We start from the raw sequence: 27,331 nt of genomic DNA, 5'->3' as shown, positions 1-27,331 counted from the left end.
ACGTCTTCCCCACAGACGGCACCAACTGTCGATGCAGAAAGTGATCATCACGTAAATATTTGTAGTTTTGCTGTACGTTGTGATCGGAGGTGGCCTAGCACTCGATGACATAGGGGTTATACTGGTTCAGGCAACATGCCCTACGTCCAGTTTGAGTAGGTCGATGACTTTATTCCTGAGCCTAGGTACTTGAAGTTTGTTGTGGGGTTTCAAACAGAAGGGAGAAAGATAGAGGGTACAAGAGGTCCGGTTGGACTTCGATCTGAAGAGCCAAGAGCGACAGAAGCTCCGCTATGCGCTAAGTGTTCGAGCGTGCGCTCGAGGTTTGAACCTAGTGGTTCTGCTGTTGTGTCTTAGTGAACTGATCGATCTTTTTATTGGGAGAGAGTGCATCCCCTTTTATAGATGATGGTGATGGCCTTATAAGTGAGAGAGGGAGAGTATACGTATGCTAAGTCTTGTTGCCCACGCCGTCAGGTATAAAATAATTGTAGGCGCCCATAACACTGTTAATATCAGATGCATGTGGGAGGTTGCGTCTTCTTCTTCTGGTATGACAGACGTCGGTGTCCGCCATACTGTTGATGTCGAGAGGCATGCAGGGGGTTTTACCATGTTCGCCTAGTGCGGTAAATGTCGACGCCCACAACACTGTTGATGTCCAGAGGCACGTGGGAGGAGCCTTACCGTGTTTGTTTGGTATGGGGAGTTGATGGCGCCCATAACACTGTAGGGAAAATATCGACGGCTACAACACTGTTTGGGAAGATCGTAGGGTACTGTCCTGTAGGTGTATATGGTACGGTCCTTGGTATTGAGGTTGACTTGAGTGCCATTTCTTACTTTCTCCGTCCGTTTCCTGGTCCTTACCGAGCATGCGTCCCCGGTTGGTTGGTCCCAGTCGGCTCTAATTGCGTCAGTTGGAGAAGAGTTGTGAGCAGGGGTTTAACGCATCCCCGGTTAGGGACGCGGGACGGAGTCAGAAGTGGTGTTTGGCCAGGCCTTCCGGTCGGAGAGGCCGTTCGGAGGTGGGCCGGAGTCGGAAGCGAGGCCTTCCGGTCGGAGAGGCGGGCCAGAGTCGGAAGCGAGCGCCGTTCCTTTTTGGCTAGGCCTTTCGGTCGGAGACTGAATCGCCCTTCTGTCCTATCGTTTTAGGTATTTGGGTCGGCCCATGAGTTGCGCGTCGTTTCGTGACGTTGTGTGTTGGACCGAGCCTTTTATTGAGAAATCGATTCATGAGGGACCCCAGATTTATGAACCCGACCGATGATTCTAATAATGACTTATAAACTAGCTCTAAACATATTATTTTATATTTCAATAGGAAAGGGAGAAAAATTATCCAAGGTAAACACCACCTACTTGGCATCTAGCCGTGTCGTGAAGACCTTATTTTCCACGCCAGGACAAGACAAAAGCGTGAACCACATTTCCATTCCATTTTTTTTTCTTATTCTGCTGGTGGGGCCCACGTCTTATAGTTCTTAATTACCCTGTACAGCAGTTTTATTAAGGCTTTAGTTAGCGTACTACCACTGCTGCTTAACACCAAACTGCTGCTTAACACCAAACAAGATCTCTCTCAAGCCCCCGGTTTCCTCGCACACCCAGCAGCCACCACATGGCCGCCTCCTCCCTTTCCCTCCACCCCTAATGGCAGATGCTAGGCGGCGGCGCCCCTCTTGAGACCGATTTTTGCCGCCCGCGGCCCGCGCCCTGCTAGGGCGCTCGGCCTAGGTCGGGCCACACAAGGTAGCGCCTTCCGCCTTGTTGCCTGACCCACTCCTGTTCCGTTCGAAGCAGCCCCAGACCGACGCCAGGCGCCCAGGCCAGTGGTCGACGCCCGCGGCGAGCTGAGACCTGAGAGGCGGTGTCGTCACCGACTCCGGCGCCGGTCAGGGTTGCGCGTCTCACGTGCAGGTAAGGTCACTTCTTCCCTTCCCATGCCTCGATTGATGATTCATAATAATATTGACCCTTTTTTCCATTTTTATCCGTGTTGGGTTCAGTGGCAGCTGCCTGATGGCTCCCCCCTGTATTTTGGATCTGCAGGTTGTGATCTTTCTGCCCGTCGATGTGCGATTTGTCTTCGCTTGATCTGAGTGTCAGTAAAGCTGAGACCGGCTGGCGTTGTTCCTGAAATCTGTTGATTTATGGGGAGTCAGACAATGGCATCACAGGCTAGGGGAGGTGGAGGAGGCGTGGGTGGCAGTGGCGGTGCCGGCACGGCGCAACACGGGCAGATGCAGAGCCTGGCAAGACAAGGGTCTCTGTATAACCTCACCCTCGACGAGGTGCAGAGCCATTTAGGAGAACCCCTACACAGCATGAACCTTGAGGAGCTGCTGAAGAGTGTCTTTCCTGATGGCCTGGACCCTGATGGTGGCACTACCAGCCAGTATGAGCAGAGTTCGGGCCTCTTGCGACAGGGGAGCATCACGATGCTGCCTGAGCTCAGCAAGAGGACTGTGGACGAGGTGTGGAAGGGCATCCAGGATGCTCCAAAGAGAAATGTTGGGGAGGGTGGTCGGCGGAGGCGGGAGCGGGAGCGGGAGCGGCAGCTGACGCTTGGGGAGATGACGCTTGAGGATTTTTTGGTGAAAGCTGGGGTTGTTGCCGAAGGATATCTGAAGGACTTGAATGACGTAGGCAATGTGGAGCAGGTCGGGAGCGCTGGGGCTGCGGGTTTGACTGCTGGGGCACAATGGTTAGACCACTATCAGCAGCGGATTACAGCTATCGAGCCCCATCAGCACGGGCAACATAGTTTGCCAGGTGCTTACATGCCAGGTCGGTTAGCCCTTCAGCCTCTGAATGTTGGGCCAGGTGTTATTCTGGAGTCATACTCTGATGGCCACATTACTTCACCAATGATGGGTGCACTTTCTGATTCTCCGACGCCTGGTAGAAAGCGTGGTTCCCCAGGAGATGTGGCAGATAAGTTGATGGAGAGAAGGCAGAAGAGGATGATCAAGAATAGGGAATCAGCTGCTCGTTCAAGGGCTAGGAAGCAGGTTGCAATATATGTTTCCTGCCTTTCTATGTTTTAGCTAATTGATTGAGCTAGTTTTTCTTGTGATCTGTGAGTAAAATTTTAGAAATGATGATGCTGTTCTTCTTAAGCCTGAGTATTACTTGCACTGTATTTTCAACAGGCCTACACTAATGAACTGGAAAACAAGGTATCTCGATTAGAAGAGGAGAATGAGAAGCTAAAGAAGCAAAAGGTACTTTAGTTCTTTAATACAATACCATCAGAATGTCACCATCGTTTTGCTAACAAGTGTTGCGCCCCGCCCCTACCCACCCACACACACACACACACACACACACACATACCTGCTTGATTGGCGCAGAGGTGCAGTTACCAATTAGTATTTTCACTTTACCATTACTTTCTGCTTCTGAATATGTGTCATTTTACTCTTATTGGCATCTGCCTCTAATTTCTGTTCACATTGTGAAGCTACTTTTAAGACTTGCATCTATCTAAACATCCTTGAATCCCTTGACATTTTTAATTTTCATTTGTTCTATCCTTTTTGCTTCAATTGCTGGAGATAAACCATGTTCGGGTAGGTATACAAACTAAGATCTGATGTGCCACACGTGTTGGTTGATCCAATTATGAGATTTGTGCTGTTTGTCCCTTCAACTATTTATTGGGGTTGATGCAAATACCAAAGGGAAATTATAATTCTTATTTGTAGTTTTAGCTGCGAGTGTTTTGAAATCATTCAGTTAATCATGATTAATCAATGTACAAATTTGTACATGTTTGTACAGTGCCTTTCTAGGCTCCCTTCTTTTTAATACAACAGGCAGCTCTCCTGCCGGTTCTGTTTCAAAAAAAAGATTAATCAATGTTAATCAACAAATCTTTCCCTGGACACCAATTAGGTGCATCAATTCGATTACATTGGTTAGTTGACTAATCATTGACTAGTCGACTATGTCTCACTGGCAACTTTGGCTTCAGCCCAGTAGTATCAGAGGCCCAGACCACAATAGCTTGGCTTGTCACCAACTATATATACTAACACACAGCCGCAGCTTTGTTTTTGAACTAGCCGATCCTCACCCACTGCCTGTAATGGAGCACGAGTGGGAAAGGGGAAATTTCTCCTGCCTGCCACCTCCGCCTACAGCTTGCCACGCTGCAGCCACCCTGCTTCCATCTCAAGGTGCACCTCTGTCTCCTTCCCGCAGAGGTCCATGCCACAGTGTGCCACACCGCACGCCCCGACCTCTGCTCTCTGGTTGCCGGTTGTCTCCTCTGTCCCTAATCTGTGTGCTAAACTTCTCCATCTAGTCTCTACTAGATTTGCAGTCAATGATACTGGGATAGCCAACCCTAGGCAATAGGTTGCCCTGGGCCAACTATTCAACTAGGGTGACTAGCCCTAAACTAATCATGACTCACAAGTCGACTAGTTGTTGCCACTCGATTTATGATTTGCAAACACTGGTAGCTGCTTATCTTTTATTTACGCTAGTTATCCTCAAAAGGCCACCAAATGATTATACACATTCGAAGTAATTGTATGTGGTGAATGATGTGCCAAAAAAATGGATAAACATGTTCATTTAAATTCTAAGAGAGCCATTTTATGTTCTTGCTGGATACATCCACATTCTGATTTACTGTCTTGCATCAGAAGGGTGCATCCCAAGCCTGCTATATCTAGCTCTAAGTTCTTAGGGTCTGATTGGTTGCCTGTATAGGTTCAGGCTTGCACAGTATACTGCATTAGCTAGTACGCCAGATTTGGTCATATTAGACAATGCAGATTTGCACAACCTGATGCGCACACAAAAATGAAATACTCTCATGCCTCATACTTATACTAGAACATGAACCTCAACTCGAACATGGAGGTGACTACATGGAACAAAAAGTAAACAATCAAACACAATTTTATTTTTATCAAATGCAGCTTGCCTGTGCAGAATGATCAAACTCCAAGACACTGCATACGTTTACACTGGCTTAGGTTACGCTGCATAAGGTCTAATGCAAACAACCAATTTAGAGTAGAAGATAACTACTGCTCTACGGACATATGATGTTATATTTATAATAGAGAGCTCTTGGTTGTTATTATCATTTGTTTGTGGAAACTATATTTTCAAGTTTTCTAGACAACTCAAAAGTTTTATAAAAAAAATAAGTTCTAGTGTAATTTGGAGAAGTTTTAAATGTTAAATAGTTTGGGAAAAATGCGCAGGTTTGAGTTCAGAGTTCAGTCATTTACACAGATGTGTTAGTACCATTCTAGCTAATGTTCTTTTCTTTATATGCTACTGTTGATGGGTGATATGTAACTAACTTTTCAAGTTTGGACTTGATATCTTGGTCTTTGTTGCTACATTGTGATGACCACTTGATATTGGTAACTCAATAGTTTATACAGACACCTGTTCATTGTTCAGTTAGTATGTTTGTAGCCTCAATCTCAAACTTAATTTCTACCCAAGTGATCTTGTTTAGTTGGTTGCAACTTTTTGCTCTTTTATTTAGTGCTTATGGTATTAGATGGCTATTATGTTACTAAGTAATTCGTCTTTCATATTGCTGTAATATTATCAGAGAATGAGCAGGTTGAAGCATTTTCCTGACATCGTATTCTGGCAATTAATTTTCTCATGTGCCAAAAAAAATAAAACAAAATTAAATCAAAACCAAGACTCTGGCGCTCTACTACTGATGCAAATGCTTAGATAGTTGCAAACAATCTATTGGTCTGATTTCTTGGTTCTTTTATTTAATTCAATACAGTTCCCATGGTAGGTTCTTGTATTCGTGTACTCTGATGGAGTTAATGATGGATTCCGTTGACTCACTTACCCTGTTTTGTGTTATCTTCAGGAGTTGGAAAAGATACTTTTCTCTGCGCCTCTTCCGGAGCCCAAGTACCAACTCAGGAGAACAGGCTCAGCGACTTTCTGATTGTATCCAGAATATCTTGTTTTGTAGTTTCTAAGTCCTGTGGCTTGTAAGTTTTTGCCTCTTCGGTTTAGAAACATTTGCTAGCTTGGGAGTTTTTGCTTATCCTATCTCGATGGTTTGCTCCCTCCCTCCCTCCCTCCCTCTCTCTCTCTCTCTTAGACTAGCAGGAGCCTAGCATTGTGATGTCCGAGGCCTTGCTACTAGCCTAGTATGTAAATCTGCAGGACACATGTAGGTGGTCGTAGTTTGTTTAAATGGTGTGACTTAACCCTGCTCTTCCATGTGTGATATTTCTGTGCTTGCGAAGCTTGCATTGTGCCAGATGGATAACTATGAGCAGTATGGAAATCCTTACTTTGGTAACCGGAGTTAAATTACTTGACTCTTCTGCTCATTATTCTGTCCATGACCTTGTATTGTATCGGGTGATAGTGACAAGAGTCAGTTTCTTTATGCATCTTCTGGGAGAATCGCTTAATAATGAACTCTTCAATTTCTCGAAATGCTTTGCTTTTTCTGAAATGTTGGTACAAGGAATCACTTGATGCGTACGCCTTGCAACATACTATCTCCGTCCCTAAATAATTGTTGTCGTTGGTGTGTGTGCCGTAAGTTTGACTCAATTTGTAGAAAATGTTTACAATATTTATATTTTCAAATAAATTTATTAAAAAAACTGATTCAAAGATCTTTTCAATGACACTAATTATGTACCATAAATATTAATATTTTTTAATATATATTTAGTTAAAGTTGTTTCTCGGAAAGTGAGAACAGAGTACCTACATTATTATATTTTTATTTAACATAATAATCTGTTAGGAGATATTTTATGGTTTACTCGTGAATTTAGGTATTGCAGTTACAGTTAGTCAGGGTTACTTACCCTAACCCCACTGCATCATATTGTGGAGCCCCGGTCGGGTGCTGATTCGAGCTGTGACTGCTGTTCAATTATCTGCTGGTGAAACGTCGCGTACAGCCCGATAAGATGCTGATGTGTTTCCTTCTGAAAAATGGTGTTGAATTGTTGATGTCTGCTCTACCAGCATGAAGTGTCAATTGTTTCAAGCACAGATTGAGAAAACCAAAATTCAGTGCAGATTCTGAACCTCGCATTACCAGTGCCTTGATTTCAGATGTGGGTTTAATTTAGTGATTAAATTAATCATGCTCACTTCTGATGGGGCAAATCGGATGATTTATGTCACATACTAGAAGTGTAGAACAGTGCGCTTTCCTACACCTTGCAAATCTGTAACTGTAACCGTGATAGGCTTCGCTAAACTCGCGTCAGATGTGATAGGCGTAAAATCTAGTTAGTGTGGGTGGGCTTGCGTGGGCCGTGGGGAGCAACTGGTCAAGTACTCGAGTGGTCAACAACTTCACCTTCGGAAGAGAAGGAGCAGCGAAGGGAAATCAGTGAGGATGAGCGCTCAACTTCCTCCGCCGACCGCGAGCGGCAACCGCCTCGCGGTCATCGCGGCCCACTTATCATGCCCTCCGCTCGGCAGTCCGGCAGCCATGTCCGGGGAGAAGGAAGCCGCCCTCGCCGCCGAGCCCACCGGCACCCCAACCATGTCAGCTCTCTTAATTCTCTCCAAATCCTGTACCGTCACTTCGATTTGGTAGCGTCATGAGGGAGTAATTCACTTTGATTTGGTAGCGTGATGGCGATTTGTTAGCGCCATGGCGAGTAATTCGTTCTAGTAAAATAAGCAAAAGCAGAGAGTGCCCTGGATTTTGGTTCCTAGGTGTTGGACTTCAGTGCGGAGCTGTACTGATCCCAATACGAGAGATGGTTCGTGTAGTCAGGATCGTATTCTGTTGAGGTGGTTAGATTTTATAGGAGACGCCGATGTGCTTAGAGCCTTAGATTATCACTCAATTGGGTGAATCAAGATATCCCATTGCAGTATGTCCATAGTGCTGATTCAGATGGCAACAAGGGCCTTGTTTTTAGCAGGTATGTAGTTGAAACTACCACATGCGGGAGCAGGAGCAGAACCTCCTCTCCTCAACAGGAACTCAGTTGTCATAAGACATAAGCTCAATAGTTGGGCAATGTTTGGTTACCTCCATCATCTAGCAAAACAATCCCACACGCTATGACATCTGGTAGAATTGGCTATTGAGCTCCAGAAAATATATCATTGGCTTAGCAGCATTCGTTTATCTGTCACGATGCACGGCTAGGGAAACATGCAGAAATCTTCAGATAACTTCTCTGCATAGCACTCCCTGTTAGCTAATCAAGCTTGGGCATCATGCTTGTTGCTTAGATATGTGAAATACTAGTTAACATGTGCTAAATTCAAACTTCATTCTTTTTTACTTGAAAAGCATTGGTGCTGGCTGTTCAGGTAATTTATGTCTATGACTACGATTTTATCCCCTTCACACATACATGTCTCATACGCCTCCATTCACATGGTTTCTTCTGTGCCTTTTGTAGTTTTGACAAAATTATTCGGAAGGAGATCCCATCTCAGGTGGTTTATGAGGATGAGAAGGTTAAATATTATCTGTGCTATCAGGATAAAGTTCCTATTGTTTCTAATGTTATGGATGTGACACTTTAAAATTAATGATGCCTCTGTCACCTTTGGTGCTATGGTGATGTTCCTCTTTGACATGCCATTGGCAAAACTCAAGAACCGTTTATCCCTTGACATTCCTCCTTGAAATTCTGGGCTCCAACATCTGGGGAAGTTTGTGTCTATGTTTATCACCGTTGCTGCCATGTCAGCAGGGGATCTCACATCAAAATCTATAAGGTTTAAGAAGGAAATGAATTGGTCTGTCCTCAACAAATTGTGCTCCTGAAATAACACCTTAGATTTCCTTGGCAAGCCAAACACCTTCAGAAATTTATCTTCATGGATATCAAGAGTCAGATTGAAATATTAGTGTAGTATGTGATTACAGTTAAACTGTTGTGATGCCACACTTGATGACTATAACTGCAGGTCCTTGCATTTAGAGACATATCACCACAAGCTCCTACACATATTATAATCATTGTGAAGGTTAAGGATGGATTGTCTAGGCTGTCAAAGGTATGCATGTATCTATTCCCCATCTTTATGGATTGTATTTTGCCAAGTATTGTGCCTTGTATGCTGCTGGATTTCATCGTGGAGTACTGGATGCTTGAAAATATGACCAGTTTACCTTATGCTTTGAATGATAATTGATAGGTGTACTTTTCTGTGTTCATGAATGATTATGGCACTTCCTTAATGATAGCTGTTTTCAGGAAATCACTATTTTTTGTGGTAACGGTTTGTCGTAAGTGTACCAATACATATGAAGGTTCATTTATCTGTCTGATTTTATTTTATTTTTCATTCGTTCTGGCAAAGCATGCTAATGGATCCACCGGTTCAGACCTTGCCTTGATTTGTGCCATTTGTGGCGTGAGAGCTTTTGAGGTCGCAGGGAGTAGAATACACGCCAGCCTTATGCGAAGGTTCAGGGAGGCAGGAACCAGGATTTGAACCCCGGCCGGTCAGCCCCTAACTGTACTAAGAGCTTGACCAACTGAGCTACGTGCGGTTTCCTGTCATGAGAGCTTTTAAGAATGATGACTTGTTAATTATCATATTTTGGAATATAGTAGGCTCATGTTCAGTACACTGAGGAAAACTTTATCTTTCTCCACAAGTGCGACTAGAATAAGCAACTATTAAAATCTTTCGCAGTTCACCACCTCACAAGTCACAACCATTTATGTTTTTAGTATGAACAAATATGATTGTAGACTGCAGCTGTTTGATGGGACTTAACCCTTGAAGACCTTGCCTCTCTGCACCCTGCACCTCATAACACTTCTGAATATGAATGGCAAAACGGCAGTACAGTGGAAAACAGCAAACCTCACACCTTGGTTTAGGACTTATTTAGGGATTCAAGGTTCTTGGTGCATATACTGATGCACAAATAATCTACAGTAACTGTAATGCATTGCTGTGCTTGTTCCCAGGCAGAAGAAAGGCATGTCGAGATTCTGGGCAGTCTTCTGTATGCTGCCAAGGTTGTAGCAAAGCAGGAAGGGCTTGATGATGGCTTCAGAATTGTCATCAACGATGGTCCCAAAGGATGTGAGTATCGTTCACTGATTCTAACAGGACCCATCTTGTTGGTGCCCCTGGTGGGGAATGGGGTTTCGATTGATTTTTCTGTCTTCTGTTATTACGTAGCTCAATCGGTGTACCACCTACACCTTCATCTTCTCGGGGGACGGCAGATGAATTGGCCACCGGGCTGAGTTGGTATTGCACAAGGGAATCTACTTCTAGAAGGCCAGAACTATTGTGGTAAGACCCAAGCAAGGGCTTCGTGGGACATCATGTACACTCGTTAGGAATTCATAACACACCGTCATTTGCACTTTGCTTCGTGTTACAAAACTTGTTATTAGTTGGAGAACAGATTCTGTGTACGGAGCTCACCGTGTTAAAAGAGCAGAGGAGGCTAACACTCTCGGTAGCTATAGTACAAATAAAGAAATCCACTTAGATTAGAAAATGTCAAGACTACTATTTACACAATATAAATTATCACTACCTGTGGTTTGCACATAAACTTTTTCTTTCATCATGCCTTACCTTTATTTCCATCCCTTTTCTTTTTTAGCATGTACCACTTTCACTCTCTCCAAGCATATGTAGCTTCTGCAAGCTACTATGACAAGTGTAGAGCATTTATTTTTTTATCCGATCTTACCTGGCCTTTAAGGCTACAAGAAAAAAAAAGGCGTTGGAGAATGCCTAATAGTATAAAAACAGCGTTGGGGAAGGCCTAATAGTATAAAAAAAAAATCCATTTCATGACGTCTTCTGTTTCTCGATTAGTCTTACCTGGTAGTCTGGCCCTCTGTTCATAAAAGAATGTAATTCTCGTTTATTGAGGAGTCAATTAATTTGATCTTTGACTGAAGTTATATTAAAAATACTAATATTTTTTTATACAAAATAAGTATCATTAGATTAATTATAGAATATATTTTCATTATGAATTTATTTGAAGATATAAATGCTAATATTATTTACTACAAACTTGATCAAAGTTGAGCAAAATTGATCGACACGGATCTCATAATTATATTCTTTTGTGGATAGAAGGAGTACCCTCCTTTCTCTCACCACATCTAACAAGAAACACACTCTCCTCAATGATGGCTAATCATGCGATTGTGCTTGAAGCCAAAACCGGAAAAAGATCATCTCCTCATTTTTTTTTGTTGAAACCGTACCTCCTGATAAATTGAAACCCAGCCGTTTCGAGAGGAACATCGAAACAACACGAGATGCTACAACCCGGCGCACTGTTCAGCACCCAAACGCCAGATTTCAGCAAGCAGCCATCTCGTAGTCGTAGGTGGAGGGACTCACGGCCAGGTGGTCGCCCGCACGAAGCAGACGCAGAGCGCACTTGATTTGCAAGTCCCCACCAGTCCACCACCAACCCCCCACCAAACAGCCCTGCACGGCTGCACTACTCCACTCCAACTGACCAACCCCCAAAAGGCCAAAACCCTTCCCCATCCGAGGCCGTCTCGCTACTCACCTCCCGCACCGCGCCGCCGCCGCCGTCTCGCACGCGGGGCACAGGACGCGCGCGATCCCCTCGCGTCCGGATCGCCATGGCCTCCACGGCGTTCGCCACCGCCAAGTTCTTCCCGGCCCACCTCGACTCCTCCCCGCGGATCGCCCCCCACCGCACCGCGCCCACCGCGAATCTCACCTTCTCACCGCTTTCCGCCAACTCCTCGTCCCTGCTCCGCCTCCGGTCCCCGTGCCCGTCCGGCCCGGGGGGTAGGCTGCCCCCGCCCCCACCGCCTCGATCGTACGGCGACGCCGGCGGATCTGGCGACGCCGCGGACTCCGGAGGCGGCGACGGCGGACGCCGCGGGGGCATCCTCGGGCTCTTCCTCGCCGGCTGGGCCGCCCGCGTCGCCGCGGACCCGCAGTTCCCTTTCAAGGTGCTCATGGAGGAGCTCGTCGGCGTCACTGCTTGCGTGCTTGGCGACATGGCCTCCCGCCCCAACTTCGGCCTCAACGAGCTCGACTTCGTCTTCTCCACCCTTGTCGTCGGATCCATCCTCAACTTCGTCCTCATGTACCTCCTCGCCCCCACCGCCGGCGTCGCCGCCGCCGCCTCGTCCGCCGCCAAAGCGCTCCCCAGCCATATGTTCGAGCCCGGCGCGTACTCGCTCGGCTCCCGCGTCGCCACGATCATGTCCAAGGGCGCCACCTTCGCTGTGGTCGGGTTCGCGGCCGGGCTCGCCGGGACCGCGATCTCCAACGGGCTTATGGCGATGCGGAAGCGCATGGACCCGGCGTTCGAGACGCCCAACAAGGCGCCGCCTACGCTGCTCAACGCGGCCACCTGGGCGCTCCACATGGGTGTCAGCAGCAACCTGCGGTACCAGACGCTGAATGGGGTCGAGTACCTGCTCGGCAAGGTCGCGCCGGCGCCGGTGTTCAAGGTGTCGGTTGTTGCTCTCCGCTGCATGAACAACGTGCTTGGTGGGATGTCCTTCGTGCTGCTTGCCAGGTTGACCGGGGCGCAAAAATCAGATAAGCCGGCGACGGTTGCGGAAGAGAAGGAGAGGTTGATAGCTGTGGGCAATGCCGCAGCAGATGCTATCAATGAGGCAAGGGATGGAGAGGGTAAGTAAGTGGTAGAGGAGAGGGCGAGTAAGTTGATGCTGCATCGTCCCACACTCTTTTGCTGCTTCTTGGACATAGACCAAGAAACCTGTAGAGTTGGTTGGAATAAGGAGTGGAGTGAGGCTCAAAACTTTTTCTTTAAGTTGGTTTGTGGTTTATCGGTGTTGATGATGACATGCTTAGTGATCTTAGAATAAAGTTTTTTCTCTCATGCTCATTTGATCGTTGACTGAATGGGTAGCCTGCTTGTTATACCTTCAGTTGCTTGATTTGCATGCAGTATAGTATATATGATTCTGAATGGTATTATGATGTCAAGATGAGAGGACTCATTGACCTAAGGGGGAGTTGTTGATGAGACCTAGTGTTTTCGTAAGTGCATAGGAGTCAGGCCTTCATGTAACCAAGCTAGCCAGGGGCAAAGTGCAGATTGAAACTTTTGTTGGAAACCGTTTCTTTTGTTGAGCACATCTAAAACCTGATGTTTGCCCCCTCTTTCTGATTTTGCACTGGTTCATGGTTATCTAATAATCAAGATTCCACATTGAATGCGTTACTGATGCAATAAGGCCACAGGGCCACGCCAAAACAATGCATGGGTCTAAGTTGTTTGCTGCAACTACATTTAGGTATTAGTGCTACATTTCATTGTAACTGTCATGCTTAAGATCAAGTGGGGAAAAACTTCTGGTCTTATGACACCAGAGATTTTATAGTCAAGTTGGAGCATTTGGAAAACAATGAACAGGGCGGGAAAGAATTTCGGTGTTATCAACTGATTGCATCTATCGATTCACCTTAACCAGTAGGTAGAGCTTTATGGTTCATCAGCTTGTATTGTATTTGGTCTGTACATGCAACTTTGCAGTAACAGACATTTTAGTATTTTTTGACTCGTGTATAGTTGTTTGGTCATTGGCATATTGTCATCCTTGGCAGTACAAATTGAACAGAGGATTCAAATTTGTAATTCTGGTGGAAGTAGACCTAAACCTCCCAGGGTCATGGAAGCAATGTTATAGCTGTGTATGTATTAGTTGACATCAGGATATATATGCTCTTGTGCTAATCATCTACCTTTTTTTTTCTCTCCAAAAATCCTATAGATATAGGAGAGCGTATTTTGCTTGTTTCTGTGGCCGTGTAGCTGTTGCTACCAAACGGGACAATCTCGATAGGTTCTAAGCTTCAGTGCGACACTCGAATAGGAGTGCTGCTTGTTGGTCATGCATCATTTCTCTTAATCTGGCTTATGTTTGTGTTAGCTGTGCTTTAGTGCTTATTCTAAAAAAAATTCTCAACAAAGACAAGCAGGAATAGTTTCTACACAATGGAATGGTTTGATATTTCGCGTTTTGGCCAATAGGTTTCCGACACTCGATTTGGAGTTTGTTGTGATGCTGTTGTTGGCAGAGGATTTTAGGTCCCCAAATACGGATGCCGCTCACCGTTGTTGGTAGTAGACGGCGACCTCCAGCGATTGCTGGTCCAGCCGTGTCCAGGACTGAGCTTTGACAGGTTGTACTTGCTTGACATGTTACGCTTGCTAGGATCGCAATTTCAGGCGTGGGGTGATCACCCCTCGAGAAAGAGACGCGACGACGTCAAATCACCAGCGGATCGGCTCGGAGCGGCGCGGAGATTAACATGTGTGTTTGCACCTGGCGTGCATCGACGTGCAGCCTGAACTGAACTGGACGCGCGCGCGCGCAAGCAGAGTCCATGCTAGTCCACGGGCACGGTCGCATGAAAGCCTTTGTCACAGTCACAGTGCTGAACACGGACACGGCAGTTGGTTGCTGCGGACTCGGCGTCTCCTTCACGCCGCTGCCACCTGCCTACGGTCCTCGTCATCCGTCTGTAGCTGCCAAAGCAACTTTCAGGAGAACCTGCGTTCGAAGGGCTGCCCAGTTGGCCTAGCCTAGCCAGAGACACAAGCAATCTACTCTACGACAGGTTTCGTGCCGAATCCAGCTGCAAATTTTTGGCACATTTCCTCTGGCGCAGGCGCTGCCAAATGCGCGGTTCGGAGACGGGCTACTTTTTACTCGGGAGCTGGCAGGAATTTCGCGGCCCGCTCTTGTCTGTTTGGGTCGCCCGGCGTGCGCCGGCGCGCCGCTCCAGCCATATGACGCCTTGGACATGCAGCGCGGCGCGCGCGATCACGGCGTGTTCTATTCTAATGGTCTCGGTGGAAAATCACACGTCATACGGGCATGCCAAAATAGCCTGAGCCTTGTGAATTTGTGATCGAGGCAGTCCAGGTCGCGTCAAACTCCGATCGAGCGCCACAGGTAGGTGTTTCAAACCGGTTTGCCACGAACCAGTCCGCAGCGTCTACGCAAAAATACACTAATTCTGCTCATAATTACCGTATTTTCCCTGTCTCCATAGGCCCCGTTCGCTTCGCTGAAAAAACAAGCCGAAACACTGTTCCGACTAATTTGTTGTGAAAGGAAAACACTGTTTCAGCTAAAAAACAAGCTGAAAAGTACGGATCATAAGATAAGCGAAGGACCATAGTCTATATATATCCCGGTTTGAGCGGATTTGTGCAAAACTGGGTTCATGCACCTTAAGGAATGTTAGTTTTTTTTTTGAAGGAGAACGGTACAGGAGAGGCAACAAACCAATGATTAGCGTGGTCAAACTGGAGATCTTGAAATGAATCTGTCATGTGGGTGGGCATGTGGAGGTTCACTCCTCCAATGTGCCGCCCACAATCGCCGAATGGGCACTCACACAGTTGGCCGGGTTCGGCTTACCTCATATTTGGTTTGTTCGACTTTTTTTTTAGTCGGAACAGTGTTTTTCTCTCACAACAATTCAGCCAAAACAGTGTTTTCCAGTCAGTTTCAACTAAAATTCTGCCAGCCGAACGGGAAAAAAAAAGATACAACGGGAGTTGATACTGAACTAATGTTGCGCGCACATCACATGCTGAATCAAACACAATCATTAGAGCTCCTGAGCTCGGATCTCTGATCTCTTGGTGCTGACTGTGCTCACATGGAATGGAAGTTCTTATAAGAGCAGGCTTGAGTTCCCAGTATCCTCATTTCTCAGCTGATCTCATCACTCATCAGTTGGCAGAGCCATCAGCCATGGGAGCTATCAGCGTCTGCGCCTTCAGCCTCCTCTCTGCCTTGCTACTCCTGCATTATTGCCTCCTGGCACCTTCTGCTGTTATGGTCTCCAAGGAGAGGATCTAATCAAGAAAGCTCTTGCAGAGCGTACTCGTCAGCTCAGACTCAGAGAAAGCGCGACGAGAGGTGTTCCAGGCAGCGGCTAAGGCGGCAAACAAGGTTCCTGCCGGCGCCGCCGAGGCGTCTGATAATGTGAAGTCTTTGTAGGCTTTCTCTCCCTTTTTCCATCTGGCTAGATCAGGGACAGTTGTTTGGTTGTACAGTAAAGGATACTGTAGCAAAGTTAGGCAGAAAGGGGATTTTCCATGTTGTCTCCCTTTCCCAATTGTTCATAGCTTTTTCTGTCACATTCATCTGTTCCTGTCTGTGGAGTCCGTTTTAGCGAGATCAGGTTCTACTCACACCCTCACATTCCATGAAAACCATTTAGTTAGATTTTTTTAGGACTATCCCTCCCATTTTATTCATTGTTCACAGGAAATGAGCCACAAACGCTAGGATCAAGAAACCACACAACTTCTCGCCACCATATGGACGCCGATGTTTGATAATGATCCTCGTGTACAATATCCACTGAATTGAAGGTCTCCATCCTCACTTTGATTTCTTGGATTATCTGGCCGGCCATAAAGCCCCAAGCCATCTCCACGGATGTTTGTAACCTCGTTCGCACGATCGGTCCCCATTCTAGATTTATGCAGGTCAAGATCAGCGGCAACCATGATAGATCGTTGGTACAACCGTTGCTCCCATATGCTCTTCCAGAAGGTGCCTGTCTTCATCGCTTAGACATTCTAAGATTAGGCGTGAGGATCAAGTGTTTTTTTTCTTCTTTTCTGAGAGACGTTGTTTCTCTTAGTTATAATGACATTAAACCTTAATTTTTAATGAAACTATAGTTGGCAAAAAAAAAAAAAAAAAAAAAGATCAGCAGCAAGCGCCAAACCTTCCTGACAGGCCAGAGGTTCCATTTGTTCTGGGTCTGATATTCCTAACATCAAGACAGCCGAGGCCCCGTTTGTTCTCATGTCTGGCTGGCTACCACAACCGCGGCTCCGGCCGCTGTTCGCTTGAGCCTGTCATGATATAGAATGTTTTTCCTCACAACAAATCAACGAACAGTACTTTTCACTCTGACTTTTCAGCGAACAGCGAAGCAAATTAGTGTGTTTGCACATATTTCATTACAATAATGCTATGGGTAGAGCGTCCGTTTCGTCCGGACACGCGTTGGTGGACCTCGACCACCGAACGGCCCAACAGGCAATACTGCCATCCGCATGGAAATAAAATAAAAACTCGCCGCTCTTACCTTCTCCCATCGTCATTGTTTCTCCATCCATTCTCGAACCAACTCTCCGCGCCCACATCGCCGTGGCTTGCTCCACCGCGACCGCGCTGCCGCGCCCGCACCACCGCGCCCGCAATGCAGCGGTGTGCTGCACCGTGCCCGAGCGCTGCCGCCTACTTTCCTGTTTCCCCAGTCCCCACCGCCACTCACCACTCGCCGCCAAGTTCTTCGAGCCGACGCTAAAAGGTCCTAATATGGCTAAAATGGGGGTGAATAGCCTATTTAAAAATCTACAAATCCACTAGAGCAATTGATTAGTACAACAAACGACGTAATGCAATTTCGCTATAGCTTTACCAAAGTTGCAAGCCACCTATCAATAATTCTAGTTGCTATGATCACTAGATACACACAATGGCTAAGTCACTACTCACTAAGAGCTCTCAACAAGGCTACACTAAAGAGCTCCACTAGATGAAACTGAGCTACCAAGCAAGCTCTCAAAACTAGTTACACTAAAGAGCTTGCCACAACTAGTTTGCAAGAAAGTAATGGAGTGAGTAGGGTGATTATACTGCCGTGTCGAGGAATGAACCAATCACAATGTGAAGACAACCAATCACCAGGAGAAATCCAATCACACAAGAGACACATGATTTTTTCTCCCAATATTCATGTACTTACCGGCACGCTAGTTCCCGTTGTGTCGACCAACACTTGGTGGTTCAACGGTTAAAAGGTGTTGCACAAACCTCGTCCACATAATTAGACACCACAAGAACCTACCCACAAGTGAGCTAACTCAATGACACGAGCAATTTGCTAGAGCTACCTGGCGGCTCTTTACCGGGAAAGGTGTAAGACCCCTCACAATCACCGGAGCCGGCCACGAACAATCACCAACATGTGCCGATGCTCCTCCATTGCTCCAAGCCGTTTAGGTGGCGGCAACCACCAAAAGAAACAAGAAATCCGCAGCCACAATGATCCACAAGTGCCACTAGATGCAATCACTCAAGCAAATGCACTTGGAATCACTCCCAATCTCACTATGATGATGAATCAATGATGAAGATGAGTGGGGAGTGTTTGCTTAGGCTCACAAGGATGTCAAGTATGTCAAAGTGCCAAGAGAGTGAGCCTAGGACCGGCCAAAACACTTAAATAGGGAGCAAACCACGAAAGAGCCATTGGCCCCCACTGTCTGCTTTCCTGAGCCGACCGGACGCACAGATGGGGTATGACCGGACGCACGCACCCAGCGTCCGGCAATCATCGCTGTCCACGTGTCACCGCCTTTGAACGTCAGCCGCTCATCTCCAACGGTCAAGTTCCCGATCGCTCGTGCATTAAGTCATTACCGGACGCGTTGCTTGCGCCACCAGACGCACCTCCGAGCCGAGTCCGATCGTTTCCAGAGACGATCCAGAGCCGGAAATCAACGATCGGACGCGTCATGTCCAAGGTGACCTGACGCGCCCCTGCGTCCACTCCACTCAGCGCTCCTCTCCGTGCGCCTATGAGCTGACGTCAACGTACGTCAGCGTCCACCTGACGCGGCCCCTGCGCGTCCGATCGCGCCAACTCGCCTCCTCTGAAAATGTGACCGGACACGACGCTGGAGTCAGGTCCAGCTTTCGGTCACTCCTCGACCCTCTCGGCCAACAGTGCGCCACCGCCTATAATTGACCGGACACGCAGGTCAGCCTGGACAGCAGCGTCCGGTCATGGACTTTCACCTCATTTTCTTTTTCTAAGTCCACAACCACTTTGCCCTTGTTAACCACAAAGTGTAGAACTTGTGTGCACGTGTGTTAGTATTTTTCAAAGTATTTTACAAGGGTCAAAGTTAGCTCACTGGGTTGCTAGCCCTTCCCATTTTATTAGGAGGAAGTAGAAAGTGCCATACAAAAACATAAAACACATGCATGTCCTGTAGCATTCTTTAATGAAATATAATTCGTTCATGGGTTTGGTGAGTAGAGTAAGGAAAGCCTGCATGGGTTTACGTGAGTGCGCGTGGCGACACTTGGACTGACACCACGTCCACCCATGGTGACGGCCGGACTGCCGATCGGAAGTCTCGTAGCTCAACAAGCAACAAATCGCATGTGGAGGGGCTGTGCCACAAAATTCAAGTGTGGATGGGGCTACACGACAAAAGAAACTTAGCTCAGTGACCACTGACCAGGTATGCAGCATGCTTCGATTCGCGCGGGGGGAGGGCCAACTCTCTGCGCCGCAAGCTGACACGTGCACCTATGTGGGTACGTACGTGTTGTGGACACAAGCCACAAGTATACTTTGCTCATTTTAGATGTACGTTACATCATGTATTTATTACCAACCAATGTAGACAGGCGATGATGCTAAGAGTATAAAGTTCCTTCTTTTTTTTTTTCCTGATTTCTTCCTAAAGAATTGACCTGACTGAACACCAGTGAACTCCAGCAGCAGAAAATAAACCTTGGTTAGCTATACTATGGCCATGTTTAGATTCCAAAAATTTTCACCTCAAAGTATCACATCGAATCTTGCGGCACATGCATAAAGTACTAACACTACTAAAAAAACATTTTTAGGGGCGGCTGGTAACCCTTTGTAGGGGCGGTTTGGCCAGCCGCCCCTACCGAACCGTCTCTACAAATCATGCATTTGTAGGGGCGGTTCCCAGACCACCTCTACAAATCGATTTGTAGGGACGGTTGGTGATTGAGCCGCCTCTACAAATCGATTTGTAGGGGCGGCTGTAGTGCCAGCCGCCTCTATAGTACCTGTTTGTAGGGGCGGTTCAACCCCTACAGTACGTTTTCCCGCAAAATTTTTTTTTTAAATTTACAATTCAAATTCGACCAGAACTGTTTGTTTCCGCGTATTCCATCCAGTGTTCGCGTTGCCGAATGCCCCGCGACCAACGTTCCGAACCGCGTTCGCGTTGCCGAACGCCCCGCGATCAACGTTCCGAACGCGACTACAAGCGCAATAGTATTATATAAACTACAATTACAAGTCCAATTCGTAAGGATATATACAATCCATCATTTAATATATAAATTCTATACACATTGTTATCAACGTCCTAGAGCTAGCCTTTCAGTCTCACGAAGGTGTTGGTACTGAGGATTTCTACCTAAGTCAGACTCTCGGTCATGGTAGGCGCCTTTGACGTGTACAATCTGGTCCAGTATGAAGTTGCAAAGGTCGCCGACGAGCTCTAAGAGTTGGTCATCCTTGTATGGGTCTTTTTTCATTCCTTTCTCTTCTCTCCACTACAAGAGAACAAGTTTCAGTTTAATATTTCATACCATGTACGAAGTCTTTATACTACTGATGAAGAGGTTCAAACTTACCCTTAAGGGGTGTCTCCTGTAGGCACTGGTGTTACTCATCATAGAACATATATAGTATCCACGATATACACTTCCAGGCCTCTGCTTGGGGTATTGTGTGTTTTGCATATGAAAATGTTAGGTAATGCTTTTGACAGCAATGTAACGGAGTATTGAAGACGTAAGTTATACTTATCGCACATAGTGTTTTTATAGCTAGCTTTTCCTTCCTCGCTGGATCATGCCTTTCGTGATGATGAGTGACATAGAACCTAAATGCCCTGTTTGAATTATTTTAGCAAATACAACTTGTTAGTATCCATAAGTGAACGTTACAAGTATGTATACAAACATATAAGCTAATGAGGATTGTCGATATGTATACGTCTTGAAAATCGATATGAAGTCTTTGTATGTCGCCGGGTCCTTATCTATTGAATCAAAGACCCATGCCATGCTCCTCCCAACATCGACGGCTATACAAATCCAGTGGTTGCTGCATGGATTTAATCATAGAATTAGATAAGCTCTTTTGCATCGAATAAAATATATCGAACAAAGCTTTAAGTATATAGTTGAACTTACTCGAAGTTATATGGTAGCCATATAGTAGAGTGTTGTTGTAGATTTTTGAAAGCCAGAGCAATGTATGCCGCAATCTTAAGGGACTCTTCCTTTAGTTTCGCCGTACGGATGCGCTCTTTCTCCCGAAGAGTCTTTGCAGCAGCTAGCTCTTTGACATCCAGTGTCCACTGTTTAGGGTAATTAAAATTTGGTTGGGCTATAGCTTGAGGGTCTACATACCCAGCTTTCAGACTTGGCATTTGTTTGACAATGTGCACTTGCATTCTACAAATCACGGCGTTGGTTAGTTACAACAAAATCCAAAGATTACATTCATATCATATCGAGAGGACAAGGACTTACAAGCACCACGTGCGAATTAGATTCATCTCCATTTCTCCCAGGTGAAAAACATGTGTGCATGTCATTGAAGTCAAAGACAATTTTCCCGGCTGGGCTTCCAAATATGCCGGTGGGGAAGCATGCTTGTACGAGATCTATGCTCGTTGGGAGAATACGCAAGTACCAATCATGGAACCTTCTCATTCAAAGTGGTAGGCGCCGGATGTCTCGGTTTGGTATAAAGGGATTGCCTCTTTCATATGTTTTCGGGCAATCCTTTGACCATTTGATGTCATCAACATTTGGATACTGCTTTACAATTTGGTGGAGTTTGCTAGTTACGGCCTCCTCAGAACCCCATGATGGGACTTATTTAACTTGGTTCTCAGGCTTGAACTGGTCATGTGAATACCACTTGGACACCGACGAGACGTCTTTCACTGGAACATAAACTAGCCTTATGTTGATTGGAATCTTCTTTCGAAGTTCCCATTCAGGCACGTCCTCGTATTCTTGTGCATCACCTTCTTCAGGAGGCACTTGTTGTTCATGTATCGGCTATGCTTGTTGAGAAGACTGTGGCCTCTCATCATGCACTTGCTTGGTACAAGCTGGAGAAGGTTGTGGCATCTCATCAGGCATATGCTCGCTAGGAGGCGGGGAAGAATGTGGCATCTCAGGTACGTGGTGGTCACGAGATGGTGAAAATATCTCCCCAACCTCAACAACTCGCTCCAAATTTGGAAGAGAGGGAGGCGGCGAAGAAGCAGTCAATATAATGTCCCGTTTGTGCTAGAGGATGATCTACCCAATAACGTCTCTGAGTAACACCAGCCCCTCGGGAGTTGCGTAGTCTATCCTCCACTACATGAACTCGGGCTTCATGATATGCACCTCGACCCTAGTATAGTCTGGTGGTATCTTATTATTGTGGTGTAAGCCACCGGGAGGATGTGCCACACCCGTTGCCACCTCCATCACAGTGTTCTGTCGGCCGCTTAGAAACACCAAGGTGCAACTAGTTGGTTCCCGTATGCGATCGACGGGGGTTGTGGCTGCAGTGAAACCTTGGCTGCTAGGAACTTTTGGAGGGCTGCCAACTAATGCTAGTTCTCCCAGCGCACGTCACTAATATCCGTGGCTCTGTAGATAGTCCTTGCTCCTCCAGCGCCTTCGCAACTAGAGCCTTCACTTGGAGCTCAAGACTAGTCTCCCGGTCTCAGCCATGTTTCTTGTACATGTGCCTGTCCTCTTCGAATCCTTGCTTTCAGGTCGTCCTTTTCCCTAGCCCCCTGGTGCGGCCTATGTGCTCCTTGTTTCCCAAGCCAAGCTAAGCTCGTCCCTCTCTCTGGAAGGATTGAAGGAGCCCTTCTCTTTGTCTTCAGCATATTTCAGTATCCTTGATACCGCCCCTTAGGTCTCCGGCTTATCAAACTTAAGATTACTGTTGGATGATTCTGTACTCTTCGCATATATCCAGTTCCTTAAGCGTACCTTCAGATTCATCACATCGATATTCCCAGCAGCTGCGGCCTCTTCATCCATCTTCCTAAACTGCTCTTCCTTAGCATAGTAGCCACCGGGGCCTAGATGATGGTGGTGTTTGTTCCTCTTCGCCAGCTTGGTGTTATGGGCACTGAGCTCTAATGCCTCCGGTGAAGTCTTTTGAGCCACGAGCTCCTCCCATTGACTAGGAGTTATTTTGCCAAACTCGTTGAAGGGAGTTAACCCCTTTTGGATATACTTCGTGTTGAGCTCCGACCTCCAACGTTGGAATACCTCTCCCATCATCCTGACAGCATTTTTTTACCAGTTCGTGCTTACCCTTCGGAAATCTAAAATTGACCCTTAGGTGACTATCCCATAGTTCATTCTTTTTATTCTCTGGTACCTCTTTCCAGTTAGAGATTGCTGGGTTCAATTTATCTCTTACTAGGGCCCCGATCGCATTACAGAATCATCCTCTTAATTCCTTCGGCTCAAGGACCTCCCCTGCTGGCTCGACCTCTGTTATCACATAGCATGCCTTATCTGGATATAGATTTTGTTTTCTATCCCCTCGTTTCCTCTTAGGCTTGGTAGTCTTGGTTGTGTCTTCAGGTTGTGGAGCAGAGGCATTGTGATCCATCTCTGTGGCTGTTGCCTCTGCTCTCCTTTCCTCTACTACGTCTTGTCTAACGAGATGTCACGGATGTCGACGTTGTCTTTTCCGAGTTTCAAGAGGGACCTGTATAAACGACAGGTCAAAGTGTTAGCAGAGGTAACACAGCCAAAGCTTTAGCAAAATTTTCAAGCTAAGGCTTTTTCCCTACCTCCTCGTTCGGGTCAAAGTCCTTGTCCAAATCTTCCTCTGTTGGCCTCCTTCTTGCTTCACGTGGGAAAGGATCCTCGAGACTTACATATCCCTCTTCTGAGTCATCATCATCATCATCCTCCTCTTCTTCTTCGCCTTCAGCAGCCTCTCCTTCGAGGCCTTCCTCCTCGTCACACTGCTCCTACGTAAGCATCACTTCTAGATCCTTTTCTACCTCCTTATTGAACTGTTCCTGAGTAAGCTGGTCCTCTAGTGCTTGCTCCTCAAGGGTTGGCTGCTCATCATGCTTGGGGCATCGGGCTATACTGTCTGGTGTCCGCGACATTATTTCACGTTTTGTTCTAATAGATGCAAGAAAGTGTGCTTTAGGTACGCGAGAAGGTATAAGAAATAAAAAAGGTCTATAAACCAAAGTAGTCCTATAAAACAACAATATATAAAAAACGAGAAGTAGCAGTGGTACAGGCCTTAGAAACATGTCAATCATCATCTGATCTTGAACTTGGAGCATCAAGGCATCATAACGGAGAAGAGAGGAGAAGGTAATGTAGGGGCGGCTGCTAATGATGCCAAGTTCCTCACAAGTTCTTGATCATCAGCTCATATTCCATATAATGTATGGACTTGGACGATTTCATCATCGGCAAAACAAAGGAGAGGAGAGGAGAGGGGAGATTTGGCAAAAAAAAAAAACAGGTGCTGCTTCCTAGAAAAAGCAACATGACAATGCAAGAACATCATATGCTTAATATCTTCCGAACCTAATAAGCAGATCGGACAATCAGAAGTAGTAGACAGTAGTAGTAGGGAAGTAGTGGAAGTAGCAAAAAAAGCAACAGCTGCTTAGGAGAGGAGAGGAGTAGAGTGGAGTAGAGGAGAGTAGTAGTAGAAGAGGAGTATAGAGAAGACAGCAAGTACAGAGAAGATTAGTAGCCACCAGCCACAATAGTACTGACAAATGACAATGTAAGAAGAAGAATATAAATGCAAGGATTATTTCTACTCAGCAGATATTTATTCCTAAAAAAATGAAACTAGATGAATCGAAGTTCTACTAATTAAACAAACAAGTGCAAGGCTGCAAGCATACAATGAAAGAAGAGCATCATAGTGTAAACTGACCGATAAAGATGAACTGTAATGGATTAACATATCTATAATCATTATTGCCACTTATTTTTCAAACACTTCAGTATGTAAGAGCATTGCCCAACACAAAAAAAAAATCACTGAACATGGTCAGCGTGTAATCATGAACTGTACAAGCCACACTAAAACCCAAAAGGACAAATCATGACAAAAGGCAATATTGTTAGAACAGGCGCTCACATTCAAAACCACATTCTGCTGAATACCAATCACACTACTGTATCAATGTTTATAGTGGTACTTTGTGTTAAGGTATCAGCACATGAATGATCCAAATTAACAAGGGCTAGGTCTGAGATTTATGCATTCCAATGTGGGCATGCAGGTGTGAGAAAGACGAGTCTGTCGGTGTTGAACTGTTGACTAGTCATTAAAAAACTAGACCAACTTAGGAGAAACTAGGTCGCATTGTAAATAAGAAGAAATAGGCACCAAAATTCAGTGTCATAGAGGACTCGTAACTGGGTGGCACAGGTGTATACCCACTCCTCACACCATCTGTCAAGTCAGTCAGATCGATTTGGAAATTCTATGCTACATACTGTTACAGCTACCAAAGGTCTATTTGTGAAAACCTTGCTAACTACGTAGAAGAAACAACATACGTACCAATATGCTTTTAGCATTAAGTGATGATTATATCCTGCTATTAGTCAAAAATAGGGAGTTTGGGTTGCACTGCATCCCTTGCTAAGAGTGCCAATGATGCTGTTGCTCTCAGGTCATTTCAGAAGATAACATAAAACTAACAACTGGTATTGATCAAATACTACAGTTTTTCCTAGAAATCAGTGTCAGCTAGCTCAAAATATATATTCTACTATTGAGGCAAGCAAAAAAATTGGAATGACTAATCAACAGCATCATACATTTCATAGATGGTAAAAAGAGAAAACATAAAATGCCCAGGTTATTTAGAACAGGACAGATGTTGTGAGTCCATACAACTGACATGTCACATAAACTAAAAGACCATGCCAAGTTTCCAAAAGTAAATGGACCGGATCAATTTAGAATAAGGAGTAAGAATAAAACTTGAAATTCTGTTAACATGGTCTTTTTTCACTGTTGTGAATGAAAAAAAAGAATAACTTAGTTCTCAGACATAAGAACAGGCACTCACATTTTTCCTCGTTTGACATCAATTTTGTAACCTACCTACTGTAGGCTTTAGTTTCTTATGAAACATATGTGAATTTAGAAGCTGAACACAAATCTCAGAGATCTTTACCATTCTAAAAAATCTCTATGTACTCATGTACAGTGGAAGGAGTGCAAGGAGCCAAAAGGTCCTACCACGACTCAATCAGCTTCAATGTACCAAGAAAAATAATGTTTACCTTAATATGTTTTAATAAATCACAAAAGGTCTCAGGCCTGCCTGGATATCGCAGTTTCAGGAAACTATAGAATCAACAAACTGTAGTTTCTTAATCCTAATGTGTGCAAATACAGTGGTTTAGAAGAAAAAAAGAAAGGTCCTGATTGGAGTTCTAGAAGGTTTGTTGCAGCCAACAGCTTTAAAAACCAATGTATTTTGCAAAACCGTGATATTTGTCCAACACTACAAGATACTTTGCATCCAAACAGGGCCTCAATGTTTAACCATGTGAATATATGCCAAAAAAATCGGTTAAGCCAATAAACAGTTTCTTGAGAGACCAGCCACCACAGCAAGATAAATAAGGTGAGGTATACAGAAAATAGTGAATCCAAACTATGCTACAATACTCCTATTGTGTGGAGTAAGGTCGATTGACTCATATAAGTGCCTTTTGGTTGGTCTTCTAGCAAAATTTCCAACCACATAGTTTCCACATGGCTGTTCCAGTCTTATTGCAAACCCTTGCTCATTAGTTCAGTGTGGACAATCTTACTGTAAATGTGTAGGTTGTTGTGTTATCAAGTTCCTCGCATACATATGTGCTAGTTTCTTAATTTGTTCCCTCATGATGATACTTTCAGTGAGTATCATGTGCCGAAGAAATCATAAGTCATTCACATAAAACAAAAGGAACATCGCACGAAGCTTACCTCTGTGTTTAGCCGTGGACCAGGCCTCTTCACCGTCGATCCGTACCTCACTAGATCGTCCTTGCTCGCGCCGTCCGAGACGAACCCAGTTCGTTGTCGATCTTGACGTCTCCTGCCTGGCGTGCCCTTGCGCGGATGAGGTCGCAGATCTGGCTCGAGCGCTCGCTTCAGGCCTCCGTCGACTCCGTCGGCGAGGTGAGCAGCCGTCAAGGAGTAGTTGGGGGCGGCGGCTGCGGGAGGTGAGTTGGGGGTGGCGGCTGTGGGAGGTGAGTTGGGGGCGGCGGCTGCAGGGGTGGGCGCTGGGAGCCAGGTGCGAGACGCCGAGCGCCGGGGGCTGGTGTGGGCGGGCGCGGGCGCGGAATCGGCGGCGGGGGCGGCGGCGGAAACCCTAGGCATGCGGGCAGCCTGACGGTGTCGTTGGTGGAAGAAGACAGCGCCCAGACGACATCACTCCCGTGCGCCGTCCTATTAATACTCCCTCCTATTTCTAGGGGCGGTTCCTGATCCAGCCGCCCCTATAAATGCATTTGTAGGG

The 27,331-nt window shown here is 45.9% G+C and overlaps 3 protein-coding genes across 4 annotated transcripts; all 3 read left to right on the top strand.

Moving 5' to 3' along the window:
* Positions 1-1,555: 1,555 nt before the first annotated feature.
* On the top strand, positions 1,556-6,083 carry LOC136459293 (ABSCISIC ACID-INSENSITIVE 5-like protein 2). 2 transcript variants are annotated; one of them, XM_066459166.1, is made up of 4 exons: positions 1,556-1,920; positions 2,053-3,014; positions 3,156-3,227; positions 5,870-6,083. In XM_066459166.1, the coding sequence occupies exons 2-4, from the start codon at positions 2,154-2,156 to the stop codon at positions 5,948-5,950; spliced, it is 1,014 nt and encodes a 337-aa protein (XP_066315263.1). In that variant the 5' UTR covers positions 1,556-1,920; positions 2,053-2,153; the 3' UTR covers positions 5,951-6,083. The 2 variants fall into 2 exon arrangements, with proteins under 2 accessions (XP_066315263.1, XP_066315264.1); XM_066459167.1 differs by having other exon boundaries at positions 2,010-3,014.
* Positions 6,084-7,294: 1,211 nt separating this feature from the next.
* Positions 7,295-10,537, top strand: LOC136459292 (14 kDa zinc-binding protein-like). The gene is made up of 5 exons (XM_066459165.1): positions 7,295-7,530; positions 8,406-8,463; positions 8,920-9,009; positions 9,936-10,053; positions 10,153-10,537. Exons 1-5 carry the CDS (start codon positions 7,379-7,381, stop codon positions 10,218-10,220), a joined length of 486 nt encoding a protein of 161 aa, XP_066315262.1. The 5' UTR covers positions 7,295-7,378; the 3' UTR covers positions 10,221-10,537.
* Positions 10,538-11,463: 926 nt separating this feature from the next.
* Positions 11,464-13,670, top strand: LOC136459291 (protein RETICULATA-RELATED 3, chloroplastic-like). Its single transcript, XM_066459164.1, has one exon. The coding sequence runs from the start codon at positions 11,598-11,600 to the stop codon at positions 12,633-12,635; it is 1,038 nt and encodes a 345-aa protein (XP_066315261.1). The 5' UTR covers positions 11,464-11,597; the 3' UTR covers positions 12,636-13,670.
* Positions 13,671-27,331: the final 13,661 nt, after the last annotated feature.

The sequence above is a fragment of the Miscanthus floridulus genome, chromosome 6, assembly GCF_019320115.1.
Source record: "Miscanthus floridulus cultivar M001 chromosome 6, ASM1932011v1, whole genome shotgun sequence".
NCBI lineage: Eukaryota > Viridiplantae > Streptophyta > Magnoliopsida > Poales > Poaceae > Miscanthus > Miscanthus floridulus.
This window is presented reverse-complemented; position numbering and strand designations above follow the sequence as displayed.